This window comes from Aspergillus puulaauensis, chromosome 8 (assembly GCF_016861865.1).
Source record: "Aspergillus puulaauensis MK2 DNA, chromosome 8, nearly complete sequence".
Lineage (NCBI taxonomy): Eukaryota > Fungi > Ascomycota > Eurotiomycetes > Eurotiales > Aspergillaceae > Aspergillus > Aspergillus puulaauensis.
This window is the reverse complement of record NC_054864.1, coordinates 1,351,191-1,371,642: the sequence shown is the minus strand read 5'-3', so window position 1 is coordinate 1,371,642 and position 20,452 is coordinate 1,351,191. Positions and strand designations below refer to the sequence as shown.

General features: G+C 50.3%; 6 protein-coding genes across 6 annotated transcripts; 3 read left to right on the top strand and 3 right to left on the bottom strand.

Annotated features, from left to right (window-relative positions):
- Window positions 1–34: 34 nt before the first annotated feature.
- APUU_80539S (uncharacterized protein) lies at window positions 35–1,282 on the bottom strand (the record flags this gene model as incomplete). The annotated part of the gene is made up of 4 exons (XM_041696831.1): window positions 35–556; window positions 754–946; window positions 1,128–1,207; window positions 1,265–1,282. 4 exons carry the CDS (start codon window positions 1,280–1,282, stop codon window positions 35–37), a joined length of 813 nt encoding a protein of 270 aa, XP_041562422.1.
- Window positions 1,283–1,927: 645 nt separating this feature from the next.
- URK1 (uridine kinase family protein) lies at window positions 1,928–3,755 on the top strand (the record flags this gene model as incomplete). Its single annotated transcript, XM_041696830.1, has 8 exons — window positions 1,928–2,104; window positions 2,189–2,316; window positions 2,411–2,555; window positions 2,610–2,652; window positions 2,707–2,820; window positions 2,884–2,925; window positions 2,976–3,207; window positions 3,272–3,755. The coding sequence occupies 8 exons, from the start codon at window positions 1,928–1,930 to the stop codon at window positions 3,753–3,755; spliced, it is 1,365 nt and encodes a 454-aa protein (XP_041562421.1).
- Window positions 3,756–4,121: 366 nt separating this feature from the next.
- ESF1 (pre-rRNA-processing protein ESF1) lies at window positions 4,122–6,367 on the top strand (the record flags this gene model as incomplete). The annotated part of the gene is made up of 2 exons (XM_041696829.1): window positions 4,122–4,188; window positions 4,287–6,367. 2 exons carry the CDS (start codon window positions 4,122–4,124, stop codon window positions 6,365–6,367), a joined length of 2,148 nt encoding a protein of 715 aa, XP_041562420.1.
- Window positions 6,368–7,399: 1,032 nt separating this feature from the next.
- On the top strand, window positions 7,400–10,999 carry APUU_80536A (uncharacterized protein; the record flags this gene model as incomplete). Its single annotated transcript, XM_041696828.1, has 1 exon — window positions 7,400–10,999. The coding sequence occupies one exon, from the start codon at window positions 7,400–7,402 to the stop codon at window positions 10,997–10,999; it is 3,600 nt and encodes a 1,199-aa protein (XP_041562419.1).
- A 417-nt stretch (window positions 11,000–11,416) lies between these two features.
- On the bottom strand, window positions 11,417–14,011 carry APUU_80535S (putative sugar hydrolase; the record flags this gene model as incomplete). The annotated part of the gene is made up of 6 exons (XM_041696827.1): window positions 11,417–12,580; window positions 12,644–12,921; window positions 12,979–13,628; window positions 13,685–13,748; window positions 13,808–13,922; window positions 13,979–14,011. 6 exons carry the CDS (start codon window positions 14,009–14,011, stop codon window positions 11,417–11,419), a joined length of 2,304 nt encoding a protein of 767 aa, XP_041562418.1.
- A 607-nt stretch (window positions 14,012–14,618) lies between these two features.
- iml1 (GTPase-activating protein IML1) lies at window positions 14,619–20,084 on the bottom strand (the record flags this gene model as incomplete). Its single annotated transcript, XM_041696826.1, has 1 exon — window positions 14,619–20,084. The coding sequence occupies one exon, from the start codon at window positions 20,082–20,084 to the stop codon at window positions 14,619–14,621; it is 5,466 nt and encodes a 1,821-aa protein (XP_041562417.1).
- Between the last annotated feature and the right edge of the window lie 368 nt (window positions 20,085–20,452).

Genomic DNA, 20,452 nt, shown 5'->3' with positions numbered 1-20,452 from the left:
TAACATAATGTATTAAACCGAAAGGCCCAGCCAGTCATGAAATCATCGGGTCAAGGTCTCCGTTGTTGGTCATTAAAGTGTCGTTAGAAGCGCCATTCTGGCTGGTCCCCATGGTGTCCTGGGAGGTATTACTATTGTTGGAATCCCCGAGTCCAAGGTCCAGCTTGTCGGGGATCTCCTTCTTAGCCTCTCGGGCCTTCTGCTCTGCCCAGGCGTATAACCTGGCGAAGTCGCAGAGCAGGGCCTCTGTACGAGCACCTTGGTCTTGCAGGATCGCTGCATTGACCTTGGCATATATATCCCTACGCAAATCGGAGTGAAGAAGGGGAGCTAGAGAAGGTGTTAGGTTTTCCTTGGGGAATATGAGAAGTGCAAGTGTCTTCTCAAGGTCTTCAAGAAACTGAGAGTTTGTTGGTGCCCGTGGAGCGAGTTGCGAGGTAGCAAACTCGAGGGCAGGTGTGATGTCTCCATCCGGGTTTAGGGTGCATGAGCGAATTAACTCAACAAGCTGCAAGCGTAGTAACGCAAAATGCAGGGATGGGTTTTCATCTAGAATCTGCATTGACCAGTCAGCAAACTGCCGCAATCAAAGCAATGGAAATAGGCAAATGTGGTGTTGTGTATGTTAATCATACTGAGGACTGAAGATGTTTGTTTATCAACAAAACCCAGAAGGGTAGTTCTGAGTGGTGCATGAAACTTGGTCTAATCATAACAAGAGAATCGGGAGTATATAGGGTGGGGCAATCTTACCTGAGGATTAAGCTCATTGATCTTCTCGATTGCGGCCTTGATGTTCCCCGAATAGATAGCCGTTCGAATCTCAACCCGTTCCTGGATTGATTCGACATCCACTTGTTGGACGTTGGCTTCGAGTGCAAACTTCTGTGCAGCAGCAGGGTAGCCATTGGTTACGAGGTAGTCCATGACCAATCTGTTCATATCACTTCATGACGTTAGCGACCCGACATGAACTGAGATATGCTCGAACAAGGCACGTAGATAGGATGATATCAGAAACACAAGTTAATATGTTCTCCTCAAGGTGTTTGCAGAGAGATTCCCAACTTGAATATAAACGCATCATTTTGAGACGGACAGGAAGCTTCGAAGGGAATAAAACGTACGTTTTGGACGGCTTAACCTCGTCGACTTTGCGCTCAAAGTTTTGACATGTTGGCGTTGAAGTTGAGGGAGTTGGAGACACCTGCAACCCGCGTTAAAAATCGGCAAACACGGACGCACCAGACGCCGAGAGGCATACGTAATTAGCAGAAGACATGATCCCAAGATGGAGAAACTGTTGGGCTATCAAGTGCCCTTGTACTGAATCATAGGCCGCCCGTGAAGATGGTAAGCTTCGCAGACAAGAGCCATGAGGGTGAGTTGGGGAGAAAAGGAAGAAGAAAAAAAACGAGAGAAAGAAGAGGTGAAAAGAAAGCGATGAGCGGAGCCTGTCACGTGGTGTCCGGTAAATCAGCAAGCGAACGTCATGACCCGGCACTAGTCCAGATGCATCCAAGCGTTGTTTGCTCCCTTTCCCTCGACTACATTTGTGACTTCAAAGGAGACGGATATATGCGGATTGCGAGCAGGCCTGGACTCGAATTGGGAATCGTGATATCAGAGGCTTGAGTTCGAGAATACATAAAACTCCCGAGTTGCACCTTGGGCTCGCGTGTCAAGCAGAGCAGCAAGCGCGCGCTAGTCCCGACTAGGAAGATATACCGCTTAAGAAAATGTTCCAGGTTTAGCCTCATCGCACTCTTCAGAGGCCTATCTCCCGCCCTGGGTCTTGCAGACACTTGCTATCGGCTCTCCCATCGCTGGATCGACCCCTGTTGCCTACTCGACCCAATAATTCTCCTGTCGCATGAGGCTCAGATTTTCGAGCTGATACGCTCGCTATTTAGGAGTAGTAGGCATCATGGAGTCGATCCCGCCGGTGTACTCTGCTGCCACCAAGCCTGGGAAGCGTTACTCTCCACCATGGGCGGACTTGAGTATTATCGGGATTGCTGGTAGTTCCGGCTCCGGTAAAACGTCCGTGGCTATGGAAATTGTGAAGTCCTTGAACATACCTTGGGTTGTCATCCTTGTAATGGTACCATGAGCCAAAGCCTCCAACTAGAAATGGACCCCGATATAGCCACCTCCTTCCGAACTCATGAGATCTAACGAGTTGCAGGATTCGTTCTACAAAAGCTTGACTCCAGAACAGCATGAACAAGCTCATGCGAACCAGTTTGACTTTGATAGCCCGGACTCGATTGATTTTGATGCTCTGGTGCAGTGCCTTAGAGATCTTAAACAAGGGTATAGTAGCCAGATTTTTCCGACTTGTACCGCACATTTTTTCCGCAGTCGATATTGGTATTCCTGAAACTGACACTCCATGGCCGCCTAAAAGAAAAAAAGTAGACATACCTGTCTATTCGTTTGTTCACCATCAACGACAACCGCAAACTACCCCCCTCTATTCTCCTCATGTCCTAATTTTAGAGGGAATCCTTGCACTTCATGATCCGAGAATCATGGATCTATTAGACGTCAAAGTATGCTCCTTTTCCGTGCTCAGTGTTTTTCACAGGGCTTACTTCCACCTTCAGATCTTCGTAGAAGCGGATATGGACGTCTGCTTGGGACGTAGAGGTGAGAATACACGCTCTAAAGGCTGTACTAGATGCCTAACGAATACCGAATTAGTTCTACGTGACGTCAAGGAAAGAGGTCGAGACATTGATGGAATCATCAAGCAGTGGTTCACCTTCGTCAAGCCTTCATACAAAAGATATATTGAGCCTCAAAGATCAGTTTCAGGTAAGGTTGATACTGTTCATCTGCCGCAAGATTGTCGACGGTTGAGTCTGACTGCAAACTTAGACATCATCATTCCTCGAGGCATTGAAAACAAAACAGCTATTGGTAAGGTTTGTGTTCATATTATCTAAGTCCGAGACTGACGAGCCTTCAAGGAATGGTTGTGCAACATATCCGGCGTAATCTGGAAGAAAAATCCGAGAAGCATAGTGCAACCCTCCAAGAGCTCCGGCGCATTGCATCTGAAGAACAGCTATCTCCCAATGTCATAATGATGCCGCAAACACCGCAGTTTGTTGGCATGAACACTATACTTCAAAATCCGGAAACGGAACAAGTCGACTTTGTCTTTTATTTCGACAGGCTCGCTGCGTTGTTGATTGAAAGGTACGTTGTCATATTTCAGACAATATTAGCCGACATCATGACTGATAATGTATGACGGATATAGGGCCCTAGATGGCACTTCATACACACCTAAAGCAGTAGAAACGCCTCAACATACAAACTATGATGGGCTGAACCAGGAAGGAATCGTATCCGCCGTTGCTATCTTGAGAGGAGGATCATGCCTCGAGACCGCTCTTAAGCGGACAATTCCTGATTGTATCACCGGCCGTGTCCTCATCCGGACAAATGAACGCAATGAAGAGCCCCAATTACATTATCTCAAATTGCCACCACGTATTGAACAGCACTCTACGGTCATGCTCCTTGACCCCCAGATGTCAAGTGGAGGTGCAGCCTTGATGGCGGTTCGTGTGTTGATTGATCACGGCGTGACCGAAGACAATATTGTCTTCGTTACTTGTGCAGCTGGTAAATCAGGCCTCAAGCGGTTGAGTGCCGTATATCCGCTCGTCAAGGTCATTGTTGGAAGGATCGAAGAGGAGAGAGAACCTCGATGGATGGAGAACAGATATTTTGGATGCTGAAGCTATACATAGAGACGCAAAGACTTTTACATACTTCCCCGTAGATACCGCTTTTCTAAGTGCAAGGGAAAAAAACTTCTTTTTTGATGAGTATATGTCAGTCAAGCAATTGTTATTTGGCTTTTTTGACCTAACTAGCCCACCTTGAATCCTCTCTTCGGAGCGGAACGCACGGACCATCTACGACGCCGCAGATTCTGTGGTTCCGCCCGCCAAAAAAATATCAAGACTCAAACTTTTTTTCTGAAAGACCAAGATCACCGATTCGCGAACACCAGATTATTTTGATTTCATTTCAAGTTTAGTCGTCAACGCTCTGCTTATTACTCTCATAATTTTGAATACACCTACCCAGACAACGCCAAAATGCCTGACGGCAAGAAAAGCAAGAAAGGCAGCGGAGGAGGTAAACGTGATGCTGGTCCGGTCATCAGTACGTACCACATATTTTCATTATTCCGTCATGCTCGGATTCTTCAAGAGACGAGGGAGATGAAGTAAATATAACTAACACTGGAATCCTAATTGCAGCCGATCCACGATTTGCAAACATCCAAACAGACCCTCGCTATCGTCTCCCCAGCAAACGACACACACACGTCAAACTCGATAAACGGTTTTCGCACATCCTGCACGATAAGGACTTCTCGAGGAACGCTGCTGTTGATAGGTATGGACGAAAACTGGCCCGTGATGATACGAAGAAGCACCTTGAACGATTCTATCGACTCGGGGATGATGAAGATGAGGGGGGTGAAGAAGATGAGGGTAATATCAGCGTTGATGAAGATGATGTGGTATTAAAGGAGTTGAAAAAGGCCGATAGCAGGGCACCGGGGTATGATCCAGCCCGTGATGGTGGCTTTTCTTCTTCGTCGTCGGAGGAGGAGTCAAGTGAAGATGAGGAAGAGGAGGAAGATGAGGAAGCTATCGGGGGTGAGGAGTTGGATTTCCCCGACAAGCAACGGGAGGATGTGCCCATTGGCGAAGTCACGAATCGGATCGCTGTGGTTAATCTGGATTGGGATAACATCCGGGCGGAAGATTTGATGGCCGTCTTTTCGAGCTTCACGCCTGCCGGTGGGCGGGTGTTGAAGGTTATTGTCTATCCCAGCGAGTTTGGAAAGGAGCGCATGGAGAAGGAGGAGACAGAAGGACCTCCGAGGGAGATTTTTGCTACGAAAAGTGACGAGGATGATGAGGAAGAAGAAGAAGAAGAAGAGCTTGACTCTGAAGAGGAGGAAGAAAAGATTAAAAAATCGATTCTCAAGGAGGACAAGGGCGAAGATTTTAACACTACGCAACTTCGGAAATATCAGTTGGAGCGACTACGCTATTTCTACGCCATCCTGACATTTTCATCGAAAGAGGTTGCAAAACATGTCTACGACAATGTTGATGGAGCGGAATACCTTACGAGTGCAAACTTTTTCGATCTTCGTTTTGTGCCTGATGAGACCGATTTCTCTGACGATCAGCCACGAGACGAATGCGGGCGGATTCCGGACGGATACCAACCGAACGACTTCGTGACCGACGCTCTTCAACATAGTAAGGTCAAGCTGACCTGGGATATGGATGATAAGTCGCGCAAGGACGCGCAGGCCCGAGCTTTCCGAGGGAGCCGAAAAGAGATCGACGAGAATGATTTAAAGGCTTATCTTGCCAGTGATAGTTCCGACGACGAAGAGGACGGAGGTGTGGATATCGTCGATGGCACAAAGGGAGAAGGATCCAAAATCTCACAGAAGGAGGAAGAGCGACAACGCATGCGAGCGCTTCTTGGCCTGAGCGCACAGCCTGCCCAATCCTCCAAATCAGATGGCCCCGTTGGTGAGATGGAGGTTACTTTCACGTCTGGTTTGGCTGGTGGTCCCAACCGCGACACTATCTTCGAGAATGAGCCCGAAGAGACTAGCGTTGAGAAATATTTGCGCAAAGAGCGCGAGAGGAAGAAGCGACGAAAGGAGAAGCTGAAGGGTGATAAAGTGGACGATGCCGATGACGATGACAAAGACGGCGCAGATGAAGAGAAGCCACATGGAGATGAAGATATGGGCTTCAATGATCCCTTCTTCGAAGACCCCTCTGACAAGGCAGCTACCGCGGCTCGCCGCAAAGAGGAGAAGCGCAGGAAGCGAGAGGAGCGTGAAGCTGAGGAAACAGCCGCTGCAGCCAAGCGGGCAGAACTGGAATTGCTGATGATGGACGACGATGATGCTAAATCTGGAATGAGGCACTTTGATATGAACGAGATTGCCAAGGCGGAGAAGCAATCCCGCAAGAAGAAGGGCAAGCGCAAGGGCAAGGACCAAGCAGTGCAAGAAGCCACCGATAACTTCGAAATGGATGTCAGCGATCCGCGATTTTCCCGACTTTTCCAGAACCACGAATTTGCAATCGACCCTACCAACCCCCGGTTCAAACCCACGTCGGGTATGAAAGCTCTGCTGGAGGAGGGCCGCAAACGCCGCCGAGAGCGGGATGACCGTGGAGACGAGGAGGATCAGGCTCGCGATTCGACGACGAAGAAAAAGCGGTCTAAGAAGAGTAATGGTACGAATGATTTGAAGGACTTGGTGGAGAAGGTGAAGCGGAAGACGAAGGCTTGATTGATTGATCATGCTTGTACTTGTATAGATCTACTGTTTTTTCGCGCCACGTCGACCAAAAAGCGACATCGGGATTTTGAGCATATACCACCATTTGAATAACCTGTGTCACAGCCATATATTTGCCCTTCTATTGAACTAATCATTTGCACCGTAGACTAAAGGCCCTAGCTCTGGAATTGCTTCTTTCCTCCCATCGGGCCCAATATAAATACCTGATCCAATTTCAATGTAGCTTGCGATAAAAATTTCCATCCCGGCAGTCGTTGCTTGTCGCATCCATGTTCGTACATGCGGTAGCAAGGTTGGTTGTGTAACGCATCTGGTCATTTGCATCTGATCTGACAAAGAGAAAGGGCCTCTGTTCTACCAATCGGCATCTTGAGGCAGACCCAAGCAATGCGATCGGTGGTGAATAATCTCCTGACCTCCAAGAGGCTGCAGGATGTGAACCGCAAGAGTGCAATGGGACAAGGGTATGTGAGTATAGAGGACGCCTCGGGCTGGCATTCACTCACCGCCCTTTCGGCTTCTTCACCAACCCGAAGGGCCCAACCACTTTCCGTTCGCATCCCTCCACCCCTCTACTCCCCCTCCTCCACCTCTCATCTGCTTACCTCTCGTGTTTAAGTGTGGTGGGTGTTTCCAATTCCTCTGCACCGCGGTTCTTGAACCATCTGTCCCGCCCTTTTTCGTTGCTATCACCGCAAGGCAACGTCCACCGGATCCGATACAGATCGGCTGCCCCTCGGGTCGACGGATCCTCGAGAATGATCCTCTTGCGGTAGATTGAGTGATGGGAACTACAGTTCAGTTTTGTCTGGCTGTCGGTAATTGAATTCGATCCTGTTTGGTCCGCGCCTATTTGTTTAGGATCGTTGTGTGATCTATTCTTCTTGTTCTGGGTGGAATCCAATTCCCCTGTGTTGACCTCTATTTGCCTGTTTTTTCCCTGCATTTTTCGAGCTTACTTTTCGACTGTGGCCTTTTCCTTCTGTTTGTCGGCTCTAGAAATATCTCTGTGGTGTCATAATGCTCGGCCGACTTTTGAACACTGCCGCCTCGACTCTGAATCCCTCGGCGTACTCGACCAAACCTACCCCACAGCTTGAATCGGTCACTGAAGAGGAGCATACGTCCGGTCTTTTATTCCCCGATGCGAGTGTGCTTCGTCGCTCAAATACGCACGCGTTTCCTCTACAAACCGCCTTCAACTCCCCCAACGCCTCCGCAGCTGGTGCCTACGATGACCGTGCGGGCGTGGAGTTGGATCCTCTCAAGGACTTCCGAGTGATAATTGCCCAGAATTCGCTTGGGGATAGAGAACCTTGTATTCTCCTGGACTCGAGAGCTGATACATCTGAGCCGCCGTCTCCAGGGCTTGGATTGGAACCTCAAGTGTTTGAGACTCCCGGGCCGAGACATGCACGCACCATCTCCTCACTTTCCCGGGGGCGGCGGGGTTATCTGTCTCAATCGTCATTAGCAGATCAAAGCACGCCCTCATTTGCAGCTGATATGCGCAGGGCGTCGCCGACATCCTCTAGTGCGTTCGCCCGTGCCCGCGGTCGTAGTTCAACAATGGCCCAAGCTGGAGGGTTACAAGAACCTGCTCATTCGCGCCAGCCGACGGATATGAATGATGCAGGTCTATTGAACTGTATATTTGGCAGCAGTGCATTTAGCTACCGTGGCTCGTCCACAAAGATGCATATAATTTCTGCTGATGATGCACCGGGCGAGGCCGGCAATGCATCCCCTGCGAACCGGAATTCTTTTACGCGATCATACACCACTGGCAGCTCCTCAGGATTTGCCGGCACTAACCGTGCTGACCACAAGCCTCGCTCAAAGGTGACTATCCTTCTGACAAGAATGTTCAGCGTCAACTTGCCTGAGGCAGGCGATGCATCGGAGGGGCAAGAGTTTGCCTCATCGCTACACCAAGACTCTTTACCGGAGACTGGTTATCCTTTTCCGGACGCTACGAAGCGTAAGAAAATCAAAGAGAAGAAAACGCCGATGTATGCAGTTGCCATCACTATTCAGATCCCGCTGTTGCCCCGGAATGCTGCGAGACCAGTTTCTCGATTCAGTACTCAGGGTCAGGATTCACCCAAACCGGGGATGTCTTGCTCGTTAGACTCGGACTACCGCTGGCGTGGTGGGTTCCTTGATGACACTGCTGCATCTGCTCCTGCTAGCTTGGACGAACGGATTGATCTACTGGTGGACCATTGGGATGTTATCAACCGCACACTGTCACATCTCGAGAGATTATCGCGAAACGAGATACTCTTTCTGTTGAAGGGAGTTGATACGTCGGGAATGCACCCGAAACCCGCCAAGCCTCCAAACATGCAACGAACCAATCAAACATTCCTTCACCTACCAGCGAACGTTTTGGCGCTTAATTCGAGATTGAAGGAAGAAGCTTCTCGAAGTGCTCGCCGCATCAGTGGTGCGCTACATATTCCCAATGTAATAACGGGACAAAGTCGCTGGGGTGTATGGCGCGAGGAGGGTCGTTCGATCGTGCGGAATCTTGGTGACAAGGAGCATAGCTTCTTCTTCCTTGTTCTAATCACTGCCTTTTTGGGAAATCACACGGAGTGGTTGAATGCTTTGGGCCCTGACTGGTACCGACGGCGGCACTATCTACAGCAAAAAGCACAGCAAGATTCAGAACCGGCCCTTCCCAACAGGACGGTAATTGTCTCTCCTGATAAGATGACTGCACGACGACTCATCTTCCTCCTGTCGGCGTTTCTCCCACCGAAGCAACGCTTCGAACCACTTCCTTCCCCCCTTCGACCGGGCACCTCTGCCTCAACTCGTGCCGTTTCTCAAAGTCCGCCTAACGTACCTGTCTTGCGGCAAGAACCACTTCGCAGAGCTATAGAGCGGCGATCTCGCGTACAACGGTTGAATCTCGCCGATAGAGATAATCATCATCGATCTGTTAGTACTTCGTCGAATGAGACGGCTCATCGGTCGGCAGATGATGCCGAGAATGATTTTAGCACGTATCGCAGGGGTTCAGATGCTCGTTCGGTCAGAACAATTGGGATTCCGATGCATGCAAAGGATGCACGCAGCAAAAATATTAGTACGGCGACAACATCGACCGCAAATCCTGGCAGCGCAGTTCCCGTGCCGCACTTTGCGTCCCAAGGACGAACTGAAAGGGAGGAGTCTGATCAGGTTCTCGAAGAAGGGGTGGATAGTTTAGCGTCCGAGACCCTGTTGAAAAACTTACAAAGAAGCGAAAGCTCAGCAGTAAGCGTCAACAGCAGCCTTCCCTCTGCTGGAGGTCGGTGGGGTAGTCTTTTCAGCGGCCTCTGGAGCTCTCGCCAGGAATCATCAACGGACTATGGCAGTGCTGGGCCGCCGTTTGAACATCGTCATCGCCCAACGTCGATCTATAGCATTCCATCCAAACGGAATCCTCCGACTCTTGACCAGATGGTTGAAGAGGCCTCTGGCGAAGAGCCTCCACAGATCGCTAGTAGTGCCACTATCTCCATCCCGCAACCACCAAATTCCCAACGAAAGTTCGAAGGGGACACACAAGACCTGTCTTCAACAACGGACAACACTAAGGAAACGTCGCTGAAGCTATCTGTCCGTGAAGAGGATGGGATTGTCGATGTTGAACTCCCATTGCCCGGGTTTGTCTCACTGTCTTCGTCTGGAGAATCCACCATGGCATCTCCGAAGAAGACTCGGACGTCGGTAACGAGCATTGATGCCCTCGGATCCACTCATAGCAGTGGCTCGGGCTTCCATAACCAGTCGAAAGACAATGATGGCCCAAATATTAACGTCGCTGGGTGGTTAAAAACCTTCCATTATGACTTTTTACTTCAGGGAGTGCGACCTTATCCTACTCTGGAGTCTGACATTAGGCGCGCAATGCAATCAGAACCCACTCCAAACAACGCTATGACTTTGGATGCTGATGAGCCAGAGAGGTGGGTGGATGTTGCAACGACTTTGATTGCAGATGTGCGAACCTTCACTGTGAAGCGGCTGCGCCTCAAGCGTAGAATTGCGGGGGCCAGCTCTGAGAAATCACCGATGTCACCACGCGGAATACCGACACCACCGGGCGCCCCCCGTCATGTTTCGGGAGGTTCTATGTCCACCTCCCAGCTTAGTGGTTACTTCTCCTCTGCCATGAGCTCGGCTTTGCCGTCCCCTAAACCTCGATTGGATGGGTACAATATCGGCGAGGTGGAAGAACGATTTGTGGAGGAGCCTGTGATGGACTTGGACGGAACCCTTGTGGATGCTCTGGAACGCGTGCTAGCCCAAAGTGGCCCATCCTCTTTGGCACCCACCAGAGCACCATCCCCGTCACGATCTCGGAAGGAGAATGACAGAACCCCAGAGTATATGACTATGCGAGAGGATATTCCTCCACTTGAAGCTCCTCGTACTGAATGTCGCCGTGTAGTCCTGGGGGCACTGGAAGAGATAGTCCGCAGCGTCACAGCTGAGCATTGCCGCGAAGACGAGGGGGGACTTGGCCTGACCGAGAGAGAGCGCAAGCGTTTGTTGTCCGGAGTGGATAACACGCTAAGAGAAGGTGTCCGAAGATGGCTTCTTGATGTTGAAGAAGCGTGGTAGAACCCCAGCTCGTCAACCACTTACAATAACCCATTCCACTTGGAATTTTTTTCTCGGCTTACACCTTAGCGCTTTAATTTTCACATTTTGCAGCATTTTGCCTTGACATCAACCGGCGATCTTTTGATTTGCTGGTTATTTATCTGTGGCGGTTTTTGTGTTTCTTCTCGTTTTGATTATGATACCCATGTGTTTAAGTCTTTCGGCTTAGTTTCGTTACCACAACCTCTGCATGATACGTGATACGTTAACGGCCTTGAATACTACATACATAAATCTGAATTACACGCCAAGACCTTGTATTATCTATCAGTCTAGTGTAAGTGTAAACCACCACCCAGGGTAATACGTTGGGCATAATACTAGGTATAATAATGGAAACATGGACTGGGTCGACTTGACTCGAAATCAACGAATTTAGTGTCCAACAACCAAATTTACCTGGACGCCTGTCTCATCATCATCATCAACAGTAGCTAAAACATCGCCACTCTCTTCATCATACTTAACCGTCAGAACATTCAACACCTCATGCGTATTCTCCGGGTCAACGATCTCAACCTTGACCTCTTTCCCACCCAAATTCCCATTAACCAAAACCTCCAATCCATCGAGCGCATCGCCCTCGGGCCGTTCCAGCGTCGGATTCAACGGTGTCACCGACCCGGGCCGGACAAGTATCGGCAATGTGCCAAACCCATGCGTCTCCGTATACCAGCGGCCGGACTCGTATGTCTTCTCATGATCAAACCAAGAGATCCAGCTCCCATCATCGTCTTGAGATGTCCTGGGCACATAGAAAGCCACGGACCCTTTGTCCGAAAACACAGGCGCAACGAGCAAATTGCTCCCAAACATATACTGCGTGTCCAGCGAATACGTATTCAAATCCTCCGGAAACTCAACAAACATAGGGCGCATCAACGGTGTCCCGTCCCTGTGCCCAGTTAAAGCCTCAGCGAGGAGGTACGGTGTGAGTGTGATTTTGCGCTTCGCGCAGTCCCGGAGCACATCAGAGCAATCCTCGCCGTAGATCCAGGGGACTCGGAACGAAGAGCTTCCATGGAGGCGGGAATGCGAGGACAGAAGCCCGAACTGGACCCAGCGCTTATACAGTGCTGGCGGTGGGGTTCCCTCGAACCCGCCTATGTCTGACGCCCAGAAGATATACCCGCACAGAGAGAGGGAGAGACCACCACGCAGCGACTCGGCCATGGCTTCGTAGGTTGACTCGCAGTCACCACCCCAGTGGACGGGGTACTTCTGGCCGCCGACGGAGGTGGAGCGGGCGAAGAGGAGGCTCTTTGAGGGACCCGAGACGGATGTCATGGTCTCATAGACGATCTTGTTGTAGAGGAGGGCGTAGTAGTTGTGCATTTTGACGGGGTCCGAGTTATCGTGGTACTTGATGTTCTTGTATGGGATGCGTTCGGCGAAGTCGGTTTTGAAAGTGTCAATACCCATTTCCATTAACCGCGTTAGGTGCTCGCAGTACCAGGCGCTGGCGTCAGGGTTTGTGAAGTCGACGACGGCCATGCCCGCTTGCCAGAGGTCCCATTGCCAGACTGAGCCGTCGGTTCTCTGTTAATAGGATTGTTGGTCAGTGGCTTCGCTAATAATAAGACCTTATTTTAAAAGACGAACCTTGATGAAGTACCCATTCTCCTTTCCAATCTCGAAGAGAGGAGAGGCTTGCCCAACATACGGATTGATCCAGATACTAAGCTTAAGTCCGCGATCCTTGAGCCGTTGGAGGTAACCAGCTGCGTCAGGGAACATTTCAGAGTCGAATTCAAAATCACACCATTGGTAGGACTTCATCCAGAAGCAGTCGAAGTGAAACACCCCCAGTGGGAGGTCTCGGTCTTTGAATCCGTCCAGGAAACCAGTCACAGTTTCCTCGTCGTAGTTTGTAGTGAAACCTGGAAGCCACAGGTTAGCAGAAGGACATGTCAGAGGTAAGAGAGCCAAGTGCGCACTTGTAGTAAGCCACAGATTATAACTCCAAGCAGGAACCAAACTAGGACGGCCAGTCAATTGCGTATACCGGGCCAGAATCTCCTTTGGCGTATCTCCTTGAATAATGAAATATTCCAATTCCTCACCAGGAATTGAGAGATTGACCCTAGTGGTCCTTTCAGATTGCAGCTCCAGGCTCACCTTGCCGGGATTATTCACAAAAACACCGTAGCCATTCGAGCTGATATAGAACGGGATATTCTTATAAGCCAATTCCGATGAAGTGCCGCCGTCTTCGTTCCAAATATCCACGCTCTGACCGTTCTTAACGAAGGGGCCGAATCGCTCGCCGAGTCCATAGAGTTTCTCACCGACGCCGAGATCGAGACCCGCAAGCATGTAGCCCTGACGCTCAAAGAAAATGCCATCGTCGAAGCGGGATTTCGGGGTCGTTTGGTCGCCTACGTATCCGATCGAGCGCCATGAGTGGCCTGTGAGTTTTCCCTTTGTGCTAGAGAAGACAAAACCCAATTCGTTGGGGGCTGTGTTGATATCTAGACTGAGAGGACCACTGGCGTAGCTGAGACTTTTGCCCTTTTCGTATATTATGCTGGTATGGCCTTCGGTGGTGGACAGTTCGTAATGAGGTCCATTGTCTAGTCCTCCAGCCCTGTACATAGGAAGCAATTAGAGACCGTTAGAAACAAGTGAAGAGGGCCAACGAACCAGTGGACAATTTTGACACCGATAATACCCTCCAGCGGAGAAGTTACGCGTGCAGAGATGGTAGCTGTCAACAGAAGGCCTTGAGTTATCTTCCTTAGCATGCATATGCCAGAATAAACCCACGAGAGTTCAGTGTATCTCCACGGTGTCGTTGGAATTTGTTCAGTAACAGATTAACTGTATCCTTCTCAAGATCCAACCGCTCGACATTGTTCATCCAGTCTATACGAATTCCCTCCTATATCGTGATTTGTTAGCTCATTGACGATGCATCGAGTAGGGTCGAAATCTCACCCTCAGGAGCCACATGCCCTCAGTGAACTTCATCTTGAAAAGAATATACTGTAATTTCCACAACCAAAGGAAAAAGACTGAATTAACCAAGCAGATCAAGTGTTTAAAGAATCCGACAAGCAAAGGAAGTCCACCGGAATATATTTATCCTTAGCCATCGCTCTTCGCGTCGAGCAATTCCGCATCGGCAAAGGGCAAGACTCCGTCTTCCATGATAGATTCCACTTTCCAGCAGCTTGGCTGGAAGTCCCAGAGCTTCCGTTTCGTTCGCATCTTGGTTGATTGCTTCATGGTGCATAGGGCGGGGTGCTTTGTTGGCGAGGGGTATTCGGAATGGAGTTGGTCTGATGGACTATGAGAGGGAGTTGTGATTGAAGCAAATTAGCCAGGTCGGATATATCCACGAATCATTGACTCGGAACGGCGATGCATGTCAGCGATGAAGCTAAAGGGTGAAGTGGTGGAAGTGGGGTGATGTCGAGAGCAAGAAGCTGTTTTGCTTCTGCCTAGATCAACTCGGGATAAACTCCGGCCTTGCTCGGTTAAAAAACAAGGCGCCATTCGTTTCATTCATTAAAATATAGAATACACGATATAGTACCTAGCAAGAAGCTCATACACTATAACCCAATATAACTGATTAAGCCCCGCTCAAGTTCAGAGGCCGCAGCCCTCCACTCCTCGGACTTCCCTTGGTAATTGAGCTATCATCCCGCTGGCGACTCCTAGGATCGAGTAATGGCAGATTTTCGCTTCTGGTTCCAGTGTTCGGCCTTGACGGCGTTCCCGGCGGCGGCGAGATGTGGTGGTTGATGACAGGTGCAGGTAGCTCTAAAGATGGAATAGACGCATCAATAAGCGATGTCGTTGTAGGTGCCGCCTTCGCTGAAGCTGGGTAAACAAAGGATTCGCTGTACAGCTGCCCCAACCGAATGGGGTCATTGCAGAATTCCTCAAACCCGTGCAGGACGTTCTCCGGCGCACGGTAGAGGTTTGCAGAATCAAAGCCAGAGTGGCTCAGCGGACTCATTGAACCGGCGATATCATGAATTGGGCGGACGAGGGGGGAGAGGCGTGGGGAAAGACGATCCATCGGATCGTAGGTTCCTGCACGGGCCCGGTACTGCTCGGGCCGGTCATGTCGGGGGATGTCACGACTGTTTGCTACGGTCCTTGTGCTGACAAGTCTGTTTGCTAGGACCAGAAAGTCACCCTCGTCTGTTATCTGCACGAGAAGACTGCCTGACTGATGGATGTACTGGGAGTATCGATAGTCGGGTCTTCCCCACGAGTAGCCAACATCAACATCTGGTGGGAAGTCAGATCGTGCTTCGAAATCTAGCACAAAGTCAAATTTCTTCAGAATGAGCTTCTGGAAATAATAGGCGTCCGGTGAGACTTGTTGCGTAAATGAAGCTGTGCTGAAAACCGCGGATCTGGGCCCCTTGGGAGGAGGAACCTTCAGTTTAACCCTGTATGGCCGGCGGAAAGGCTGCGTTTGGTCAATCGCACTGGCTTCAGCGATAGGCACCTGCACAAGCTTGAGGCCGAATTTCTCGGCAGTCGCGGCCCAAGATTGGACTGTATCCTCAATAAGTTTCGGGGTGGTGTTCATCCAGCTTAGTTCAATATGGAAGCAGTTATCAGGATTATGCAACCGATCGTAGTGAAGATCGATAACTTCTGGACGATTTGAGCGCTTTCGAGGATCGACATCGTACTTCAATGTCTTTGACAGCATAACAGAGGCTTTATTTTTCGACTTTGTTGGAGTATTCGGTGTTTGAGGAGCCGCTTGATCAAGGCTAGCATTCCGCGAGTGAGCACTCATAGGAGAATCCTTCCAGTTATCCGCTGTTGCAGGAGTTGACGGGGTTGACTTGTCCGGCCTGATCTGAGGGAACCAGCTGTTCCTAGACTCAGGACGTGAAACGCGGTACTCGCTCGAGATTTGGTAGAAGTAATTACCGTCCCTGAAGTTGTGCCGCTTCTCCACGTGCTGGAATAGGCCACGGTCCCACAGCTTGTTCCCAAAATCGACAGCTTCTTCACGGCTGTCAATATCTCGGAAGTTTTGACAGAGCCACGTGGTGAGCTCGGAGCCAATAAAACAGTTATAATGTAGTCTCCAGTGCCATCTGCGATCCATCATTCTCACCCCCTTATCTCCTTGAATAATTTGAGCTAGAGATGCCAGGCTGATGTTAGAGCGTTCCAACAGTTCAGATTCCGGCAGCAGCTGTGCTGGGAAGCTATCTAGCCCTGGGTCTGCAAGTAGATTCAGTTCTGCGGCAACCACTTCCGAAGGATTCCTCGTTTGGTACATGATATTCAGCGGGTTTTGCTCTCTGTGCTTGTTGGACGTTTCGATTCTTTTCTCCTCTGGGGGGACGTATTTATGCCGCTGCCAAGTTAGGGTGAGCTGATTGATACCGAGCAAATGGATTTCCTCTTCGTTATCCTGATTTATAGGCTGCATGTGCCATCGGGAATGCATATGTAGGCGCACTGGAATCAGGACATATCGGACACGCCAGAAATGGAGTTTCTGCGCCGGGTTGAATAGATAGTCTCGATGGCCAGCAACGTAATTATCAGCGTAGTTCCAGTTGTACTCTTCAGTTGACGGACGAAGCTTCATGTGCTTCACATCGTACTCGCGACTTAGGATTGTCCGCATCGCTGCGGAATACGTATCGTCAAGCCCGCTCTTCTTTTCAGGTGCTAGGTCCGAAAGGCTCCTATGTAGAAATCGGGTGACCTCAATCTCATTCCCTCCAGTGCAAACAAGACGATGGATAGAATGGCCCTTTGAAAGGAATACAGTCGTGCCATCCCTTTCTAGGGTTTGGGTATCGAAGACATTTGGCGATTTGAGAGTGTACCGTCCCGATGCCTCAACTACTCTTTCCCCTATAACGATCTGGAACCCATGAGAAAGACGCAGGGAAATCATTTCCCGCAGTAATACGCCCGTAGTTTTCGGTGCGTCTATGCCCTCCGCATCATCATTCGGGAAGACTCTATAAGGAGTTTGCAAATAATCAGACGCAAGATCACTTGCGGTGGGAAACTCCTCTGTGGTCAAAGGCAAAACAGCAGGTGACTTCAAGCTCTTCCACTTGACAACAGCGACATGAGGTGGCCTGGGATAGGCATGCTGCCAGCGACCGAACCAGCTGGTATCCCGCGAAACCTCTCTAGGAGTATTACATGGGTTCACGGAACGGACCCAAGGAGAAAGCAGCCTGCTTTGGGAGGGTTTGGCAGATGGCTCTCGTAAGCCAGCGCTTGGTGTCAATTCAAATCTAGGAATTGTCTTTTTAGTCTGAGGCTCGCCAGGTTTGTCATTCAAAGGATGCTCTGGGCCAGTAGTTGAGAATGACTCGGTCACGGAGCGCGTTGGCTGCCCCGCGTCCTCAGCGGGTGCCTTCGCCGGGACCTTGATCGATATCGGCCTCGAAGGTGTGATAGTGGGGCTTTTTCGCGGCTTCGGAGGGGTGCTTGGAGCAGGCGAGGACTCAACGACGGTTGCTGTTGATGCAGAATCGGAGGCGCTTAAAGACTCCATGCTCTTCGATTCCTTGAGCGCCCCTGAACCCTTCTTTGTATTTGAGGTTGGCATGCCCGTAGCGTGTTCCACATTGACTTCTGCTGTGCTTGCCTGAGCTCTGGGTGGAGCAACTCCTAGCCCTCTGAGAGCAAAGCTGATTGTGCGCGAGATTCGCGGCGTTTTTTGTTTCGAGGATGCCTTTAGAGCCGGCTTCCTAGGCGAAACAGCCTTGTTTCCAGGCGGCTTCGGAGTTGCCTCTTTCCGTGGCCATTCGTTCGGGTTCACTTCTTGTTCCCTTAGATGCGTTACCGACCTTGCAGAGAGCCGCTCGTGTGTACTAGAGGCCTGAACCTCGGGCTCACTCAGGCGCTTCGGCTTACCGTGCCTGCGGCGGTGGTTCCGTCGTGTGAACGGTCGGAATACTATATCATCATAGTTGTCCATCCAGGCTGCATTTGCAGACGCCTTTTGCGACTTGGCAAGCGTCATTTCCTTTGAGGCTCCCATATGCTGCAAGAAGGGATCTGGTCGTAAACTATCACTCAACTGATTCTTGAACAGGGAGTTTCGTCTAAACGAGGACCTAGACGGTGCGAGGGAGGCTGGGTCTAGACCTCTAGAAGTACCATGACCTTCAGAGAGATAGGGGATAGAGATATTCGATTGTTCACTTTCCATGACTCCACCCATTTGTATCTCGTACATGCGCACTCGAGGTGTGAAAACCTTCGATTTTTTAGTCACGGTAAAAGGAATAGGAGCGTTCGGGTCCTTCTTCAGTATCCGCCGTGACGCTCTATATGTCTCAGGGTTCCAGTACGAGATATCAAGCCAGTGCGGGATGCCGTAACTCCAGTCATGCGCACGGTGCCAGGGAGCGCGATGGCTACTTGCTGGAGGGGTACTTGAAATGGTCGACTTCGGGGAGAAATGGGCAGTTCGGTTGGTCAGGCTTGCGAAAGAGTGGCGCATTTCTGGTGAATAACCACCACTTTGAATGTCACCGTAGGAAGAATTGAGACGTCCACGATCCGGCTCGCGGTATTTGAATAGGGGCACGGAGTGAAGTGGCATCGGGCTAAGACAGACCAAATCGATTGCAATCCCCCGATTCGTGAGTGCTTCGGTAGTAGAGGTTAAAGACTCATAAGACACCTCGAAGACGCCACTACCTGGGGTTATAACAATGATAGATGTTCCAGTATGAATCATATCACGATCGATGTGGTCAAATGCCAAATGCGAAGAAGCAAGGTGGACCGCTTCTAGGATATTGCCGCGCAGTGCGGTGCTGGGACACCCTCCAATGGTCGCATGTGGAGTGGCATGAGCACCCGTGGAAGGTGTAACTGGATCCTCTGGCATTTTCAAAATCGATACGTCCCTTAGAAACGTCCTGAAATCCTTTTTCAACTCGTCAAGGATAGTCGTCCAATGGCCACTGGCCATATCGTTGACGACAACGCGGTAGAAGTCCCGAGTCGGGACATGGTTGGGGCTCAAGGTATTCTTCAGACTCTGCGAATTAAGGGAAGTTGAAAGTCCCGTAGTCGAAGCATCATACTCAACCCGAGTGAATAGGACAATAGTGACCAGGTGCCGCGCATCCGCATTTGCCCATCGTTTGAACAATTCCGGCAAAAACCCATTGATAACCCTGCTGAAGAGGATATCCCCCGTCCCTTCAGAGTCAAAGTCCCACATTTCCCTCGACATTTGAATGAACAAGACGTACTTCGCAGCCTCGCTACGAAACACAGGTATGGTCTGCGGGGAGAAGAATCCCGAAAGAACCTTTTTCCCTCGGATAAAAATGTTCTTGACAGTAGCCTTGATGTGGCCCATGAACACGATCTTCTGACCCTTATAGATGATCTTCCCAGCCAGCTCCGACATAACCAGCCTCCACATGTCAGAGCGGACCAGAAACTGGTCACGGAAAGATATGTCCACATGAGACGCCGCACATTGCACCTGCTCAACAATAGAAATAAACACCGAGCTTCTATTCTTGAAGCCAAATATATTGGCAACACTGCTAGTAACGGACAACTCGAGCTTTGGATGCCGACTTTTAATCTCCTGCGGCAGCGGCTTAGCCACAAACAAACAGCGAGTCTGAAGCGGCGTCTTGAACTTCGACATCGACTGGGACCGCGGCGACGAACTGGAGTCAACATGCCTGCCATCGCGTAGCGACCTCGACCGTAAATCAGGCTTTACGGTCTGCGGCGCGTCCGGGAGAGACCAGGTCGATAGGATCTCAATGACATCGCCATCACGCACGCCTGTATCTGTGAACGCGGCCTGGTTGAACAAGATCTCCTCCTTGGAGAATGTCTCATCGTGGACCCAGAGTGAGCACTTCCGCCGGTCTAGCCCCGTAGATGGGAACCCGAAGGTGGTCTTGCCGTCTGGACTGGACGGATGGTCGCTGAGAGCGTCATGTTGGGTTGTGTGAGTGTCGACGGAGCGGGACGTGGAGACCGAGTCCAGACTGGCTGCGCTGACCTGTCTCAGGTGCGAACGCCTCATGGACCCCCGCATAGACATGCTTCAGCTTCCAATAGATTGCATTGCTTACGATATTTCCCGGGAAATTAACCGTCCGCGATATTGATTGACGTGGATGGATTAATTTCTGGAGATCAGGAAGTCGAAGTCAGTTGTTCAACCTCCTCCAGACAAGGATATCGGTACCGGGATCACGTGAAGAGTTATCACCTCAAACACGTGACTCTGGAGCACGAGTGGTTTGAGCGCTCGTGAGTTGCTTTAAAATTGCCTGGGTATACCGGAATACAACCAAATGGGCTCACACAATATTCTCTGTCGGTTTCAGCAAATAGTTCAACCCCGCGAAATGGGCGTCGTATCATGAACACTGAAAGCTCATTACAACTCAGTTACCTGGGGATATT